The 19798-nt window shown below is 40.7% G+C and overlaps 1 protein-coding gene across 1 annotated transcript in view; it reads right to left on the reverse strand.

The window, feature by feature from the left end:
- Positions 1 to 7110: 7110 nt before the first annotated feature.
- TRIT1 (tRNA isopentenyltransferase 1) overlaps positions 7111 to 19798 on the reverse strand; it is a 66822-nt gene continuing 54134 nt past the window's right edge. Inside the window, exons 7-11 of the mRNA XM_051987767.1 lie at positions 19513 to 19625; positions 19090 to 19167; positions 12896 to 13005; positions 10786 to 10903; positions 7111 to 8256 (exon numbers count right to left, since the gene is read on the reverse strand). Coding sequence (XP_051843727.1) covers positions 8135 to 8256; positions 10786 to 10903; positions 12896 to 13005; positions 19090 to 19167; positions 19513 to 19625 — 541 coding nt within the window. The 3' untranslated portion in view covers positions 7111 to 8134. The remainder of the gene's footprint in view (positions 8257 to 10785; positions 10904 to 12895; positions 13006 to 19089; positions 19168 to 19512; positions 19626 to 19798) is intronic.

Genomic DNA, 19798 nt, shown 5'->3' on the forward strand with positions numbered 1-19798 from the left:
GGTATATGAATGTTATGGAATATTATTACTCTGTAAGGAATGACCAGCAGGATGAATACAGAGAGGCTTGGAGAGACCTACATGGACTGATGCTAAGTGAGATGAGCAGAACCAGGAGATCATTATACACTTCGACAACGATATTGTATGAGGATGTATTCTGATGGAAGTGGATTTCTATGACAAAGAGACTTAACTGAGTTTCAATGGATAAATGATGGACAGAAACAGCTACACCCAAAGAAGGAACACTGAGAAATGAATGTGAATTATTTGCATTTTTTATTTTCTTCCCGAGTATTTTTACCTTCTGAATCCAATTCTCCCTGTGCAGCGGGAGAACTGTTCGGTTCTGCAAATATGTATTGTATCTAGGATATACTGCAACATATTTAACATAACCCTGGGCAAGTAACTTTACCCCAATTGCCTTAGCAAAAAAAGAAACAAAGAAAACCTATGTTCTCCATTCTGCCATCTTGGGGGGGGGGGGTGGAGGGAGGGAGGGGGAAAAACGAAACATAAGCGAGTGCAAGGAATAATGTTGTAAAAAAAAATTATCCTGGCATGGATTCTGTCAATACAAAGTTATTATTAAATAAAATAAAATTTAAATTAAAAAAAATAAATAATTTTTCAAGAGTTCCAAAAAAAAAAAAAAAGATCTAATGTGAAAAACTAGACAGGGAGGGGGCTTCCTTTGGCAGAATGCCATTCAAACCAAAGTTGAACTAACCCACCTTATTGTATTTAGGAAAAGAGAATGATGTTAGAAATGTGCTTACTAGAGTGATCAGGCTGGAAATCATAAAGCAAAACAGAAATTTGAAGAATTAGCTATCATCAAGTTGGGATTCAATCATAAACTTTTTGAAGGACTTCCCAGGGTACCAGGAGACCGGAGTTTGAAGCTTTTGCTCTGGCGCTTGCCAAGTGGACTGATTGTTTCATCATGTGCCGTATTTGTACCCCATGTGCTTAATAAATACTTGTCTGGTTACTAGCTAGGTGACAGTGGGCAAGTCTAGTCCAGCTTTACATTTTATGATCTGAAGTCAGCCATAAAACTTTAGGGCAGGAAGGGGTCTTAGAGCTAATTTAGTCCAAGTCTCTTATTATGCAGGCGTGAAGGGAGACCCTCAGGGACCCAGTACTGGACTCAGAATGGAGAACATAGGTTTTCTTTGTTTCTTTTTTTGCTAAGGCAATTGGGGTAAAGTTACTTGCCCAGGGTCACATAGCTAGGAAGTGTTAAATGTCTGAAGCCAGATTTGAACTCAGGTCTTCCTGACTCCAGGGCTAGTGCTCTATCCACTTCAGCATCTAGCTGCCCCGAAAACATACTTTTTCATAGGATTGTCACAAGCAAACTGCTTTATAGATTGTAAGGGGCATAAGAAATAAGAGAAATCATTATAGGACAAGCTCACCCAAGGAAATAAGCTCAAACTGAAACCTGGTCTTCCTGATGACCAATCCAATATGCTTTTCATGACATCATACTTCTTTCTCTAAACCGCTATTTCTTCACTTATAAAATAGGGGATAGGATAAGCAGCTAGCTTCAAAGACTTGGGTTCGAGTCCTGTGTGACATGCTGGCTGTGAAGCTGGGCAAACGACTTTTTAGGGTAACACCAGGCAGCTAAGATAATAATTTGTAGTAAGGTAGCTAGCTGATCTGCATCAATGGTTTCCTTGAAAGGTCTTTTCTGTACCAATGAAATCATAACTTCAGGGGGAAGAGGAAAGAAGAAAAAGGGGGGGAAAAAGGAAGGGGAAGAGGTAAGAGGGAAAATGAATAACACCCTGGCAAGATTGTTCCAAAGGCAGTATTCTGCCAATCACAAAACAAGAGCAGCAAAAGCCTGGATGATGTATGAGGGAGGCATTCTGATCTCACTCAGGCCGAATTCTCTCTTTCAGGTCACTGAAAATCTGTATCTTGTTTCCTGATGGACTTCTTCAGACAATTAAGCATTCCCCAGGGGGGTGCTGTTCCCCACCTGTCAGGACCCACTTTGCTTTTCCCATCCATGCCCCAGGGAGCAGCAGATGGAACGTCCTGAAGCTTTAAGCTTTCCCATTCCCCAACTTTCAATAGCTTCCTGCACCTCTCTCACCGTCTTTAGGTCATCTTCATTAAGATTATCATTGGTAATTTTAAAATAAGCTTCCAGGAGCTCAGTCATTAAAAGGGCCAACAGCTGTGTTCTTCAACACTTCAAGATTTTTATCAACTTGGCCACTCCCTCCACCACTGAGGCAGGTCATAGACACCTCCCCCAGTCCCCCCAAGCTTTTTGGTTGGCCAGAAAAAATTCATTCCCTGGTGGTTCATACCTAGTGATGAAGCTCTCTTAAAATTAGTCTTCTCTTCAAAAACAAGCTATCCAGTCTATCAACAAGCCTGTGCTTTAATTTTTCTCAGCCTGGTATAACCTTTGAGTGCCCAGGGACTCAGCTACACCATCACGAGGCCTAGGAGGATGTCGGTGAAAACCAGTTAAGTATGGCTAAGGGAGAAAAGGCTCCAAGTGCCCCACCCCCTTTCCTCTCATCCTCAGACACAGAACAGCTGAGGCTTCTTAATGAAATTCTGACGCTATGGGAGGGCTCCCAGCATGACACTGGCCCCACCTCAGTTTCCAAAGGCCAAATCCAATCTCCAGACCAAATAGTAAGGTTTCAGCTCCCTGACACTAATCCAGAGTAACTTTGGGTTTGTATCTTGCAGCTGCCATGTGTCTTCACACATGTACCCATCACTCGTTGACATGCTATCCCAGCTTGCTGCCTGCTTCATTCAGGGTGGCTAAACCAGATGAACTCTCACCTTCTGGCTTGGGAATCTTTCTCTTAGGTAGAAGCTTAAGGATAGCAGTACCATGAGCCAGCTGTTAAACTGAATTGAAAGGCGTAAGACAGCTGCATTTCTGATATTCACATTTTCCCCCTCAATCCAACAATTATTCCAAAGGGACAGGAGCAACTACTGAACAGATTCCCCTCCCATGTACTACCTCCCCAGCTCCCAAAGACTGTTCTTCCCCAATAATACCCCCCCAAAAAAGAAAACTACATTTCTTTACTACTTGCCTCAGGAGTATTCTTTTCCTCTTGTCCAAGGAGTTATTTTAAAGTCAGGACTTGAATGTTTCTAAGATAAAGATGAGATAGGGAAAGGATTGGAAATCTGAAATCCCAAGAGCTGGGTTTATATGCCAATTCTGCCACTTGTCATGTACTCTCAAATTCCTTCCCTTTATCTGGCCTCAGTTTCCTTTTCTGAAAAACATTTAAGACAATCACTAAAGTTTTTTCCAGTTTTAAGGCTGATAAATTTCTCAACCTCCATATTCCCCACCTTCCCCTTTTCATTTGGACTGAGTTGCGGGAGCATAAGTGATTATTCCAAGGTTCCCCGAGGGTCAACCCAAGTGCCCTAACACTGGGAGCTCTGCTCTCCCACATACCACCCCTGAAGCTCAATTAAATTGTTACAAAAGGAGGGAGCTGGGCTTTCTTTCCAGAGCCAAAGTATCTGCTACATGTTTAAACAAAGCAGGCTGTCTCCACTTGGAAGGCAGGCAGAGTGTTTGGGATTGTAATTGATGGAGACATGCACAGAGCTGTACTCATAAGGTTTTCTAATTCCATTGTAATTAGTGACCTTCTTCTTGGCCAAAGCCATTTAGATAAAGTGACTGGTATGATAGGCACATAGACTCTAGCAGCCCAGATGGAAGAGCTACATTTGTCTGGGGATTCACAGACAGATGGTATTAAATAGCATTCTTCATCTTCATTCCACTCTGCAGGAACAGGCCAAAGCTGCTATCTTAAGGTCTTTCCCAGTTTGGAAATGTTATGTTTTTGACTCCTAACAACTTTGTTCTCATTTGGTGAAACTGCTTCCTTTCCCTGTGGCTTCCGGAGCCAGCAAATTAGGTAGGGAGGAAGCATAGTGCTAAAAAGGGATTTTCTAGAAAGCAAGATTGAGCCTGGGAATCTGAGGCAAAGACACTGCTTTCAAAGCTTCATCTTAATAGATGAGCTTGATATAGTGGAAGCAGCCTCCTATAAGCTTGAGTGACCTTGGAGACAAGTGGCTTCCCTTATTTGAGGCTAAGCATTATACTGGGAAATATTTGCTCAGGAAGATTTGGGGGTTGGGGATCAGAGGAGGGGGAACACAAGATCTTTTTTTAAATATCTGAAACTCAAGTTGAAAAATTAATCTTGCTTTGCCTGGGGCCAGAGGGCAAAATGAGTAATAAAGGGGGAGAGGGGGAAGAGAGTTGAAGAGGCCAACATCGGCTGGATGTAACAGTGAGAACTATCCCAAGTGGAATGGATTAGGGCCCCTTCACCAGAAATCATAAGCTGACAGATTTAGAGGTGGGAAAGACCCCAAATGTCCTCGAGTCAGATCCCTTCATTTGACAAATGAGCAAACCAAAGCCCAGGGGTCAGCACTAAGTGGCAGAGCTGTGTTTGAAGTAGGCCCTCTACATCAACCCCAGCTTTGAACTCCATCGCAGTCCTTCTGAAATGGTATGTTTTAGCCACAGTCACACAATTCTATCAACAATGCAAACCTGAATCCAGCGTCTAGTCTAGGATCTCTCTCCCACCTTCCTGAGAAAGCTGACACTAAACTGATAAAACTGCTGCTAAAGGTTTTTCAGGCCCAAAGCTGGGAGGGTTTGGCTTTGAGAGAGGATTATTAAAACTAGTCTTTCCAGTTCTTCCACTAAAACACATTTTAAAAAGAGCTCTAAAAAGACATTAGCAATTCAAGTTAAGTCTTAGGTTCTGAGTGTAGATGCAGTGGGGATAGCAGGTAGAATCCCGAGTTTACTCAAGGACCCAAGGGATTCCAAAAAACCAAAGGTGACCTTGGACAAGTCTCATTTATAAAACATGTGGGCTGAACTAGCTGCACTCTAGAGACTCTGGAAGGAGGTCCTGAAGCATTCTGGCCTGGACAGGGTAGGGACAAGCTAGAGATAACATTAGCTGGGGAAATGGAGAGCCTAGATGCTCAATGCAAGGATGGGGGTGAAGGGGGAGGTGAAGGGAGAGTGCCTGGACCCCATTTTATCACCTGACTCCAAAAGACAGAGATCTGGTTTAGCAAACAAGTAGAAATTGGTGGGATGCTGAACAAGGTATATGAATATGATGGAATAAGAAATGATGATCGTTGCAGAGATATCTGGAAAGACTTACATGAAATGAACCAGAGTGCAGTGAATATAACCAGAACAATTTGTAGCAAAACAACGATTTTGTAAAGATGAAGGCAACTTTGAAACTGACCAACACAATGCTCAATCATAATGTGAACAGGCTGCAAGATGAAACATCCTATCCAACTGTAGCCCAAGAGCCCAAGAGCAGTCACTCAAGAGTGACTGAAGCATTTTTTTTCCCCATTCTTTTGCTGAATGGATGGGAGAGGGTTGTAGCAGCAATTAAGTAAACACTATATTTGTAATGGATTTTGTTTTTTGTCTTCCCAATGAGTGGAAGGAGTGAAAAATTCAGAACTGAAAATAAAATTGGAATTTTGAAAAAGAGACCTGCCTGATCTGAAGCCAAAAGCTCTGAGTTCAAATCTTGATTTTTGTCATTTAACAGTTGTGTGGACTGGTGTAATCAAAAAATTTATCGGAGAGTCTTATTTTTCCTCTCTGTAAAAAAAGAATATTACCTTCAATATTGATCTCCCCAGAGGTTCAAAAGAAAAGATACATCAAAGGCGCTTTAAGCTAAACTACTATATAAATATCAGCAATATGAATTACACAAGAATCCCTGGAGATTCTAAAGTTAAATTACAATTCTTTTACTTCACTGTAAGTAACATAATACAATATAACATAAATACCGGGGCTCTGTACCTCACAGAGTTGTTGGAAAGAAAGCACTTTGTAATCTTCAAGAATTAAAGGAATCAGAACAATTCTTCTTACTGTTCGCCCCCAAAACAGGAGATAAGGGAGCATGCCCAGAGCTAAATTCCCAGTCCCAAAGGGCTCTTTTTCTAGGTGTTCCATAAAATCCATGGGCTAGCAGTCATTATTTCACTTGGAGTAATCTCACAATTTGGGAATCCTGAAATAGTTACCAAACTGGTTAGGAAAATTTAACCCATTTCTAACACAAAGAACAAGATGGGGCTGATCCAGTGATAAACTCTTCCCTCTTTCACAGAGTATGGACTTGGCTTGTCCCTGACATTTAAATCTGCCACTGGAGCTGAGGGAGGCATAGAAGTCTGAAATCTAGTGTCACAGCTCAACACTTGACTTCTTTATTCTAGCACCATCTCTAAAATACCAAGGTGGATAAAGCACTGAAAATTTCTATCTGTTAGGCCCCATTTTCTTTTTCAGCATGTTAAACGATGCATTGTTTTTCCTCTTCTCTCCACCCTTCAACAAGTCTTTATTGAGCACCCACTGGGTGCCAAGATATTATACTTGTTCCTAGGGATACAAAGACTCAGCCTGCCTCTACTCTTTATTCACCCTATGCCTTTGCATAGCCTATTTCCTGTGCCCTTAAGACAATATACTGCATTTCCCAAATGTACTCAAGATGGGGAGGAATTCAACACACTCCTGAAAGAGTTTTTAACTGGATATAACTTTGTACTTGAGCCAAACTACTGGTTCTCCTTTGCTTAAAACAAATAAAAGAAACCCCTAACCTCTAATCCTAGTACTCAAGACTCCAATGCATTACCCAGAGATCCTGTTCTCATCCTGCCCTCTCCCATCTTTCTGGCTTTGCTCATACTACTCCCACATCTGAAATGAACTCCATTTTCCCATATCCCATCAACTGGGTGTTGATACCTTTCTTTTTTTTCAAGGCCCAACTTAGGTGCCATCTCTTCAGAAGCCTTCCTTCAGATACTACCCATTGTGCTGCTTATAGCACTTTGCCCAGACCTGTCCTTTGCATATACCTTATTGTTCTTCACAAACTCTGCTAAGAATGGGCTCTGTGTCCTATGTGTATTCCCTAGTACCCTCAACAGCTGCTTAATAAATGTATGCTAGATGAATAAGACTTCCACTATCTATACAACAGAAAGTCCAGTGGAAATTACTAATTTTATTCCTAAACCAACACAAACAAGAGGCTATCATATAAACTACAAACAGTTCACAACAGCAATGGAAATAAACATTACATTTAAACAAAAAAGAGGACTTTGAATTATCTGTAGGGCTTCCTTTATTCAATTTGTGGAGCCAGACTCTCAGTGAGATGATGAGACAACTTTTATTGGGCTACATCTCACATGCAACATATTTGTATTTCAAGTCTTTATAGTCAAGGATTTAGGTCCTTCCCATCTAAATAATGAAACAGCTTTTAATAGGCAAAGTTTCATCAATATAAATAGCCCTATTTCCTGGCCTTTGCTTACATTTTCTTGATTGCACTGATTCCAGCCTGATTTCCATAACCATGGTCAAATGTTCCCAGTTAAAATACTAGAAACTGGTTCAGATAACTCTACAATTGACTATAAGACACCATAGGGCCCTAAACATATATATATATATATAGATATATGTATATATATATAGTAGGCACTCAAATGTTGAATGAATGAATGTTTAAACAACTGATTAGGAAGACTGAGTGTCCCAATCACTTTCCTAACCAAACCTTTGTTTTGGAGGTATGCAGTCTTTGTCTGGTAAAAACCAGATACAGCTTCACAGGAGTTCCTGAAAAGTGAAGAAAACATTTTCTGTATCTTTTCAAAAAGAGAATCTCTATAAAAACAAAAACCCTTTTTCAATCATAATTGCACCTATACCCCTCTGCCCCTAACCCCAAGTCCTCCATTACCAGTCCCCATGTAGAGGGGCCAACATGAATAGCCAGAGTTAGCAAGTCAGTCCATCTGAAGCCTTTTGCTTTTCTGACCAAAGCAGCCCATCAGTTCTGGAAGGACCTGCTCTTGACAGCCCCTCCCTCCTTCCTCTCTCATGGTAGGCACTGCTTTCTGGCTGCTGAGGTCAATCAGCTTGTGACCTGGCTGGCCACCTGCTTCTCAAATGGGAAATATAATCCCTTGATCCCTCTGCCCTGGGGAACCCTTCTCATGGAGTTCTTTCATCAGGTTTGGGGAAATGGCTTTGACTTGTCGAGGTGGTAACAGCATCAGGATCCAATTTTCTTCTTTTCTTCAGCTGGTGCAGGTGTGACTTGGACTTTGTATGCGCTGAGGACAATAGACAGAAAGAAAAATAAAAGGACCTCAATAAAATTTTCTAAGGGGTTGGAACATCCCCATCCATTTTTCCCTCTAGAAGTAACAGGACTAACTCGAGACTTGGGGAGGAGGGAGGAAGGGGGTGGGGAGGAAGGGATCTGGACTCATTACCCAAGACGAACAAGAAAAAAAGCTGTCTTTCCCTATTTGTTATTCTGCTTTCATGTGGCTCCGTCAAGCCTCTTCTGAAAGAGACAGAGCTCTGCTCCACCTCCCTCTTCCAGGAACATTTCAACCCTTCAGAAGGCAGCACTGCAAATTGTAGCAACCCTACCAGCTACCAAACACAGTACTTTTCAACAATGAAAAGAGGTCATCTGTTTATGCTGGGAGGACTGCAGATTGTCTTTTCTACCCAGCCATCCTAGAACCCTCTGGCAACTATGCTGCCCCTTCTATGTCTCTCAGACTGCTTCCTGGGTCTGCCCCCCAATCCCTATTTGTAGTTCAGGCTATCAAAAGCCAAAAGTATAGTCCTTCTTCTTGTGTCCAGCAAGCTGACCATTTAGGGCTGGAGTTTTCCAAATAAACAAAGCATCCTTGAATACACCGCAAGTATGAATCTCCTTCTAAGGAAAAAATAACAGGGATCTGAAATCCCACTGAAAGCCTCAAATGCAAAAGTCTCAATCACCTGGTCTTATTTCAGGCCGCTATACTGAATTAGTTCAAGGAGCCACATTTTTAACTGCCTATGTATTATCAAAGAAAGATGATCTGAGAAGAACAGACATATGTTCCAGTGATCAATTTTCCTGTGCAAGTACCACAAACTGATCGTTAGCAATGGTTTGAAAGAAATCCATAATGTTAAAAAAAAAAAAAAAAAAAAAGATTAAGAAGTTCACTTATCATCATTCTCAATCCAGACCTTGTGGCAAAGCACAGGGTTCTGGCTTCTCTTTCCACTGGCAACAAGAGAAGAAAGAAGGGGATCGACAGATGGTGCTATAGAATGTCTTACACAACCCACCCTCACAAAGCCTCACAAGTATGCTTCTATAAGAGGAATGGAGACAATTCCAGAAGCACTTTTTGCAGGTGGTACAACTGAGTTTATCAGCTACATTCTTCTCTCTTCCTCAACTCCCCCAATATGGCTTGTGTAAAACCTGAATATAGCCTGTAATTGGTAATATTTTTAAGTGTAAGTGTACAGATTTGGAGATCTCACTTTCAGAGGGTGGTCTGTATTCAGGAGCTACTTCTATTAGCACCAATACGGTATTCTCTCTTCCCCGTCAACACCACAGTCCAATTACAATTGGGACTGCTACTGGCAACAGAATACCCTGCTAGACAGTAGAGGGTCTGACCCCATATGGCAATTCCTGTATCTTGACAACAGAGTGATTTATTAAATTACCATTTAGGAGAACAAGCAACTTAGTTAAGTCAACATGAGCAAAACAATCTAAATTTCACTATTCTCATATTTTAATAGTGGCCATAATAAAAGGATTTCCTGGGGGGGAAAGGAGGGAAGAGGAGAGGAACTCCTTCTAGTTACCCTACCTACCAAAGTATAAATGTATACAGTATAAAAGAAACTGCTGTGAACCTGGAAGATTAGAGTTCAAGTCTCAGCTTTGTCTGCTGCTGTGGAGCTGTGTGAGCTTTGGCAATTGACAGAATGTGTGTTCCTGGAAGGATTCATCTACTCCATTCTTCTTATTTTACAGAGAAAAAAACTGAGACCCACAGTGGGGTCAAATGGCTTTCCCATAATCCAAAAAGCAAAAAGGCCCATAGTGACTTTAAATGAATTCAAGTCTTTCTGGAAAGATAATAATCTGGGGTAGTACCTAGTCACACAGTATCTGTGCTAGAAGATAAGTTCTAAAGGGCATCAACACCAAAGGACATCTCCAACTAGACAGTAATTCTCTCTAAAACAAGTTTTGAATGTTCATCCAGGGTCCAAGTGAACACTCAAATATTGGAAAACTCATTACTCCTCTCTGGATACTCAGTTTCTCCAAATGTAAATGAGATGTTTAAACTAACTTCTCTCTTCTGGTTCTGAAATATTATGACTATAATTTACTTAAACTTAAAACTCCATCTTCTTGTAGAGAGATGGGATTTGAAGTACATATGGACAGTCTGGTTCAATGAGTTCAAAATGAAATTACTGCAGGTTTATAGAGTAGAATTAACAATAAGTCTCTGTGGTCTTGTCCAGGAGCTCTTCGTGAAATTACATAGAGGAAATTATTAGAAGCTAGTCTCTGCTCTCTATTATCTATTTCAGCTCAAACCTGAAGTGACTGAGTTTTTTGAAATTCCAGATAAATTAGTAGCTCTCTCAAGAAAGACTCCTTTTAATTTAATCACTCATCATTAGAACCAAAGTACAAATTTCAGAAAAGATTTCAACGAGCAAAAGCTATTGTTTTACCAAAAGTCTTGAAAAAAGACCCAAATTAACAACTCTTCCAAACCCTCTGCACCCTTCAATTCTTTCACCAGATTTACCTGCCCATTCTCGGTCCCCAATGATGATTCTATCACACAGTTCACATCTGTGATGACTTCTTTTATTCTCAGTTACATCACATTGCAACCTTATGGGAGTGGCTACAGGTTGCTTGCCCTGGGGAAAGCAAATCAATTAAAAAAAATTTGACAGAAATTTCTATTTTATTCTCATTTCTCTGAGATAAAGCTTTGATTTCTATAGGGCTTTACAGATTATAGAACACCTTCACAACTGGTCTGTTAAAAAGGTGATAATCAATCTGCATATTAATTATCCCCATTTTACAGGTAAAGTAATAGGCTCAGAGAAAAATAAATTATCCCTAATTACACAAGCTAGTTTGCCACTAAGAGGCAGCCTAGTAGAATAGAAAGGATACCAGGTTTTGAGTCATAGCCCAATGCATTATTGAAGACAGGTCTCTCTCTTTCTCTCTCTCTCTCTCTTCCATTTCTCTCCCTTTCTCCCTCTCCCTCTCTTTTTCCTAATCTTTAAAATGGGGATAATACTTGAATTTTAGTCTTCTTGTGAACAAATCATTTTTAATCACCTTTTGAATTTAAGTTATTAATAAGTCTTACAAGTTCTACATAAATGTGAAGTCACTGTTCATTTATTATCCTGGGTCAGAGACATGGTGAGAGCACTGGTTCTGGCAATATTTTTACAAGTATGAAAAGCAGATAAGCCAAAACCTAAAACAAGTCTGTTCAGAGGAAAGACAGAGGAATCTCAAAAGTAATGTTTTGTTTCCTTCTTAAATAAAAGACTGATATGATCATAAACAATAAAATGGACAATTTTAATTACATGAAATTAAAAAGCTTTTAAACAAACAGAATTGACACATATAATAAGAGAAATGATCAGTTAAGGAACAGAAGCTCAGCACATGTATCTGGTAAAATACAGGAAATTTGTAATATAGAAGAAAAAGAACTGCTATCCAATTGATAAGTGAACAAAGGTTAAGACCCAACACCTTTCCAAAGAGAAAAACAAAGGAATGCTCTAAAACATTAATGGAGGAAAGCAAATGAAGACACTTTAAGGTTTCTTCTCAAAACAACCCGACTTCTAAAGATGATGAAAGACAGAGATAACCCACCTGAGAAAGGCTTAAGGAAAACAATCGAAGATTATCAGTCTCCATTAATTAACTATGAATGAGTTCAAATGTTCTGAAAAACCATTTGAAACAACTGACCATCTGTGTTCCTTGTTGCAGTGACACCATTAGTGGGCACAACTTGCAGTGAGATCAAAGATAGAAACAAAGACCCAATCACTACCAGAATATTCAAAGCAATACCTTTTTGCAGTAGCAAAGAAACTGGAGAAGAAGTAGGTTTTTATCCCGGGAAAATGACTGAACAAATTATGGTATAGAACAGTCATAAAACATTAAGTAAGAGTGTAAGAAACAAAGACTGTGAAGAATGCAGAGAAATTTTTATGAACTTTATGAGCTAATGCAGAGTGAAGCAAGCAGAATCAAAAGAATAATTTAGAAAAGGGTCACAATAACATAAAGAAAAACAATCTTGAATTCTGATTAATAGAATGACTAATCTTGAATTAGAAACATAGCTCTCCCCCAATGACAGATTTAAAATGCTAAATGATACAAACATTTTCTGAGCATGGCCAATGTTTAAGAATTTGTTTTACTGTTTTAATTTTTTATCATTCAATTTGGGGTAGGGGAAAAATTGAGAGGGAGAGGAAATAAGTACTTGTTATCGTTAAAAACAAAATTAAATTTTCCTTTCCCCAAAAAAACTTTTAAATAATAAAGATCTTTTTTGGATCAATGTCTCAAAATTTTTAATTAAAAAAGAAACAGGCCTCCCCCCTTCTCCAAGCAAAGAAGTGATAAGATTACAGATGCAGAATAAGATACAGCCAATAGACTGTGTTTAACAATATACTTTTTGGTTATGAAAAAAGGCTGAGAAAGACCTTGGAAAGTAAAAACTGGAAAGGCATGGAGAAAGCAATAAAAACAAGTAAACAAAGTTTGGTGCCTCAGAGGCAGGTTCAAGGCAACAAACATCTCTCCTGAGGAAAGAACCTTATCCAGACAGTACTGCACCTGGAAGGTACCTGGATGAAGCTTCCCACAATCTGCAGAGCAGGTCCCAGAACTGACTCATCCCATTTTAAGGTATCAGTAACCTCCAAACCATAAATCGGGGGCACATTGGATCCAGGGCCTAACAAAAAAGAGAAACTATTAGTTGACAGCATCCAAGCTCAAACTAACTTTGCTCCAAATATTCTGTAGCTTGATAACACTAAAACTTCAGAGACACCACATTCACTGTTCAGAATCCAATTCACACTTGATGATAAACATGCTACCTCGTCTCTGGGCCAAAAGGATAGTCCCAAGTGTTTTTGGTCTACTTTGGTCATCTTGACAGCAATAACAATGATTGTAAAAAATCCAAAACAGTCTGACTGACAGTAGTTCCAGCTGCCTAACTCCTAAAAGGTGAAGAAGCAACTAAACAAGAAATGGGTACCGGAACTCCTCAAGAAATCTGCACACATAGGATATGTACACATAGGAAGCAATGCCAATACACCTTAGCAGGAAACCTAGTATAGGCTTGTCTTTCTTTTTCTTTTTTCTTTTTTTTTTTTGCCAAAAGCAATGTCTGGCAGAGGAAAAAAAAACCAGACTCAGAATAAGAAGATATGGTTTGAGTTCTAGATCCATCGCTTACTACACACCCGACTCTATACCAGTCCCTTTCCTTTGATTTGCCCCTGTTTATCTCACAAGGGCTACTTTGGAGCCAATGAGATAAGGTATATGTAAGTATCATATCAGTGTGAGCTATTATAATAAAGTAGGTGTTTTTCCTGTAGCCTTAAACCAGAACATATAAAAGAAATAGTCCCTGGAAAATACTTGCAAATACCTTTCACCACCACCTCTAAGCAGATGATGTAAATCTTCTGTCCTGAACTCTCCAAGTTCTAGAGTTGAATAACTTAATTGCAGATATGAGGATGCTTTTGTCTCACTGGCACCTCAGATTCAGGATATCCCCAACTACCTTATTATTCATTCTCCTAAACCTATTTTTTAAAGACACCTTTCTGTCTGTGACACTACCAATGCCCCTTTATGCCCTAGCATTAACCTTGACTTCCTCTCTCAACAGAAGTCCTACTGACTCCACCATGGCAATCCCTTGCATGAATTGCAGCCACTGTCTCAACTGCAGTAAAGAGGTGCTCATCACCATCCTTCCAAATAACATAAAGTATCATTCCATTATTAAAGAATTTTCCTATCTTAAAGTATGGCCCTTCCATTTATCTTTCCTATCTTTTGTCAGAGGTAATCGTCTGCATAGATCTAGATCATGTCACTTCTGGTCAGAAACTTCCTGTCTTTTCCTACTGTCCATGAAACAAAGCTCATTCTCTCTGATATTTAAAGCCCTCCAGAATGTGACCTTTCTAATCTCATCTCATATTATTCTCTCTATATACTTTTAGGTACCAATTAGAATGGACCATGATTTTCCTAGTGCCTTGAATTTTTTTGTATCAGCATCTTTCTATTTCCATTTAGCCTAGTGTCTGGGGATATAGTTTGCTGTTATTCACTTGTTTCCAACTCTTTGTGACTCCATTTTGGAGTTTTCTTGCAAAGGCACTTGAATTTTTGCTATTTCCTTCAGTTGGTTGTGAAGATAAGGAAACAGAGGCAAAATGGGTTAAGTGACTTGTCCAGGGTCACATAACAAGTAACTGCTTTACTCTATCTACTTCCACACACACACACACTAACCGCTCCTCCCCTCCAATCAGAGTTAGTGCTTAATAAATGCTTACTGAGTGACTGTCTTTCTATTAGGTACTTCCCTAGGCCTGGAATGTCCTCCCTCTCTTTTCTCCTGTTAAATCCATACCAATACTTTAAATCTTGAAATCTTAAATGTCAACACTAACATGTCCTTCAACATAACCTCTCAGTTATTTCTAATGCACCCACTACTATCCTGTAATTCTCATAAGAAGGGTCTTTAAATATCCCCTTGCACCTGGCCAAAGACTCAGCACACAGTAGGCACGTAATAAAAAAGGCAAATGGGACTTGGAGTGGCAGAAAGTATGCTTCCATTTTATGATGTTAAAACCCCCTATGCCCAGTGACAAGCGAAAGTTTAGTGCTAATGAAGACTGAGGCACCCAGCTACCATTAGGAGAGGTGGAGGTGGACATCCTGGCACAATTCAGCTAAAGACAGGCAAAGAGCATCAAGCCCTGGACAAAAACATCAAAGGCCACAGCATGCCAACGGCTGGCAGGTGCTGGCCTTTTTACTGTGCCCACCACAAAATGAGCTTCTTCAGAGAGACGTCTGAGCTGCACCTGCCCTCCACCTGCCCTTCCAGGGAAAGGTGAGACTGGGAGGTACGGGCAGTGCCCACAGTCCACCTGGCTTGGGGTAAGCTCTGCACCTGTTTCAGGGCCACTCTACACTCTGCTCTCCTCCGAGGTCTTTGTTCGGTTTCTGTGTCTGCCCTCAGCCCCTTTCCACAAGTGCTCAGCTCCCAGCTGCTGTCGATGGCTCAGATCCAAGGCTGAGCTCGGCTGGGGAAGTCCCTCTGGCTTCCCGCCAAAGCGATGTCTCCCCAGCAGAAGAGGCCCAAGCCAATGGGACGGGCTCCTGATGGGGAAGGCGGCCGTGCCTCTCACTCCAGCACTGCGTGTGTTTGTGTGCAGGATAAGCAGACATATGACATGCTACGCCATCAGCTCCATATGCTTCTGGAGGGGGCGGGCAGTGCCAGAACTCTGTGGCTTTTCAAGATTACCAAGTTCCAACAATGAAAAGTGTTGTCTGTTAGAAAATACTTATTTCGGGAAGGCGAGGGGGAAGAGAAACATCATCTAGGGTTTGTGGCACACCCAGTCTTCATCTTGGCTGAGGATCAAATTTCTCTTAAGTGGACAAGCAATGAAAGAGTACCCAGTGTGTGTTCCTAGGGCCAAAGACCCCCTAACTCCAGTCTGCAAAGATGGCCTCACTCACCTGGGCAGCCCCAAGGAGTGTCTTCGAGAGTGTGAGGCCCAGGTGCTCAGAGAGAAGATGCCCTGGCACCGCAGCCCTGTAGCCCAAAAGAATACATTCGTTTTGCTAGCGTTTATGAAGACGAGGGACTCAAGCAGAGGGAGGAAGGCCCCGTGCTCATTGGCAGAGTTCCTGGAGTCCAGAAGCCTGTGATCTAAGGGAGAGGTTTGTGGAGAGAGAGAGCGATGACAAGGAGGTGTGGTATGAGGAAGGATGTGACAGGGCAAAGGACATCCAGGCTCAAGCTCCAAGAAAGTCCAAGGAGGGAAAGCTAATGAAAGCCATGGCTGCTGGGCTGGGCCTCTAAGGAAAAGAAAGGTTGTCAAGAGATAAAAATGTATTCCCTCAGCTGTCCTTATCTGCAAAAGAAAACTCACTGCTCAAAGCCACAGAGGTTCTTTACCCAGAAACAATCCCGGCACACCCACCCCCACTTTTTCAGGTGTCTCCTGATGAGCTGCGCTTCTTTTGGCCTCCAGCCATATTTGTTGCTCCTTCTGCTACCACACGGATGCTGCTCAGGTAACTGAGTGCTTGGCAGGGTGCAACTACAATCTGTTACCTGAACACCAGACAGACTCAGAAGGCTTAGTGTCAGTGTGAATGGGGAAGGGGAAACCTACAGCAGATTCCAAAGGCTAGAAAGCTTAAATTTAGTGTTTTATAATCTTACTAAGGACTGTTTCCTCTTGACTTTGGAAAGGAATTCCTCAGCAAAGAGGAAATGCTATTGGGTAAGAATGAGATATCAAGTTGTGGTTTTTTAAAGCTTAAGCTGATAACCAGGTACATGTTTTCCTATGTCTTTCCTACACCTTTCTGCAGAATGCCCATATCTGTATCACAATGAGGCAGATCTCACCTATGAGATGGTTTTTCCAGAGATAACAAAGGGGAGAGAATTCCAGAGAGTGAAAATGTTTCACTTGTGTATATGTCGTCTCACCTGGTCCTCAGCTACCTTGTCCATTTGATGGCTAAGGAGCCAATCTCAAAGAGGTGAAGAACTGGAATGTAACATGGCTAGTAAGTCTTTGTTCCTTCCTCTCTCTGTCACCTCTGATGAGCCACCCAATTGCCTTGGGCCTCAGGCTCCTCATCTATGAAATGAGGGGATTGGATTAGATGGCCATTATGATCCCTTCAGTTCTTGATGTGATTTTATGATTTCAATCCAGTTCTTCTGACTCCAAATGATACCACATTTGTCTTTTAACTACTTCAACAATGGCTCTCCCATCTAACTCAAGAGACAATGTGGTACACTGGAATGGTCCGCCCCCATTCCATTCTCTCACCCAAAGTTCCAATCAAATCCCAACTAGCCCTTCCACTAATTCCATTAGGATGCCTATTCCACAGGCAATAAAGTTCCCTTCATCCTAAGTATTTTCTTCTTCCATGCCTTAAATTTCCTAGCTATTACCAAAACCTGGTTCTCTCCTGATGACAAACCTTCAATAGTTTCACCCTTTCCAGCACTGGCTCCCCTTGGCTCACTGGTCAAGGAATAATCCTTGTTTCCCACTACCACTTCCAAGTTTTCTTCCCACCTCAACTACTCTATAATGTTTTCTCATTTGAGAATTGATGCAATTTATTATTATTACCCAGTCAAAATCTTTACTTGAACTTTCCATTCCTGCTATTATCCTATATGTCTTCTACCATTTTTTGCTAAACTCCTTAAAAAGACCATCTATATAAAGCACTTTTTTTCCTCTTACTCTTACAATATGACTTCTGAATCATTATTCTACCAAAACTGTTTTCCAGAGGTACCAATGCTCTTTTAATTGCCAAATCTAATGGCCTTTTCTCAATCATCACTGTATTCAACTTCTCTGCAACCTTTTTCTTGATTCTTCTCTAAGTTTTTGGGACACAGTTATCTTCTGGTTTTCCTCCTATTAACTGCTCTTTCCCTGTTTCCTCTTCAGATCATGCCCTTTTAACTGTGGGTATTCGATACAGGGCTTTGTGCTGGGAGTTTTTCCCTTCTCCCACTATACAACTTGTTGAGCTCATCAGCAAGCATAGATTTAATTACCATCTGATGTCAATGTTTCTCAAATCTATTTATCCTAACCCAACCTCTCTGCTAACCAATCTCACTCCCTTTTCAGACATGTCAAGCAAGATATTTAGTTGACATCCTAAACTCAACATTCCAAAACAGATTATTTTCCCCACTTCACCCTCCTCTCCCCTTCTCCCCAATCAATGCCTGGACTATTACAATAGCCTATTGGTGGGTCTACTTACCTCAACTCAAGCCTCTCTCCACTCTCACATCTTCCCTTCAGTCATCAAAGTGATATTCCTAAAGCACAGGTATAATACCTTCTTTTCTCTTCCCCCTCAATAAACTTTGCATCTCACTGCAACTAGGATCAAAAGCAAAACACCGCCTAATCTTCAAAAACTTTACAACCTATCCTTGTTCATAACTTTCCAGGCTTTTTATACTTTACTCCCCACCATGTACTCCGATTCAGTGACAATGACTTCCTTTGACATTCTATTCAATCTTTCCATTCTGGTCATTTTCACTGGCTGTCCCCAGGCCTGGAATGCTCTCCAACCTCACATCCACTTAGTGACTTCCCTGGCTTCCTTTAAGCTCCAACTAAAATTCCATCTTCCACAGCATACCTTTCCCACGCCTTCTTAATTTTATTGCCTTCCCTCTTTTAATTATTTATCCTATACATAAATCACTTTGTATATATTTGCTTGCATGTTGTCTTCTCCATTATTCTATACGTTCCCTGAGAGGAAGGACTTTTTGCCTCTTTTTGAATCCTCAGAACTTTGCACAGTGTTTACAGTATAGAAGGTTCTAAATAAATGCTCACTAAATGACTGACAGCAAGAATCAGGAGACTCAAGATTTAGGTTCAAATACCAGCTCTAACACTTAGTACCTACTGACTATAGTAAGTCACTAATCTCTCTGAGCCTCAGTTTTATCATCAATAAATTCGAGATAACACTTATTTATCTACACATATGATACACACATCTCACAGGATTGTTGTGAGGAAAACACATAAATCTTAATGTGCTTTAGAAGCAAGTTTAGAAGCCCAAGTTGTTGCAGAAGCCTAATTTCACTTACTGGGGTCCCCTAAAATTAAGGAAAACTAACTTTTCAGTATGAAAGAAAAGATTATAGGACAGGCTGGTCTAAGGAACTTACGACTTAAGAAGCGGTTTTTAATCCACTTGTTTTGTTTCCGAGCATATCTCTTGGTTACTTGTTTTAGCGCCTCAATACCTGAAAACAAAGAAGCCATAATAAACCAAATGATCAGCATCAATGTCCTCAGGGCCTGTTAAACAGAGTCCTAAAACTTGAGATTGGAGAGCAGATAGTCCATGGACAGCAGAAAAGAACATCTGAGCTTTGCTATGAACCCACATGTCCAAGGACATGAATGCTTTGACGGATTGGAGAAATGTCAAGGGCAGTGAGTCAGAGACTTTGAGGAAAGGACTTAGCTCAAAACACCAAACAGGAGGGAATTATTGCTATTAACGTCTCACCCTGGGCTATCAAGCTTGTACTTGTACTATTAATTTTGAGTTAAGACTCCCTAGGATTGAATAAAAAATTTCATACCTTTTGTAAGGAGAAGGTTACTGGCTTCTGGACTGCACTGATCATTACTGATCAGGTATTCATGGAACTCTTTGAAGCCAATGGACTGAAAAATGCCATGCTGATAGTTCTGACTGGTTTAAAAAAAAAAAAAAAGCAAAAAACAAAAAATGAGTCATCCAATTCTCTGAAGTGAGATTCCCACCCTCCACCCCCCACCTTTAAAAAAAAAAAAAAACATTCCTTAGAATCTCTTTCATTAGTATCACAGAAGCTCAAGTTGAAAAAGAGCTAAGAGACCATCTGG

This window comes from Antechinus flavipes, chromosome 3 (genome assembly GCF_016432865.1).
Source record: "Antechinus flavipes isolate AdamAnt ecotype Samford, QLD, Australia chromosome 3, AdamAnt_v2, whole genome shotgun sequence".
Lineage (NCBI taxonomy): Eukaryota > Metazoa > Chordata > Mammalia > Dasyuromorphia > Dasyuridae > Antechinus > Antechinus flavipes.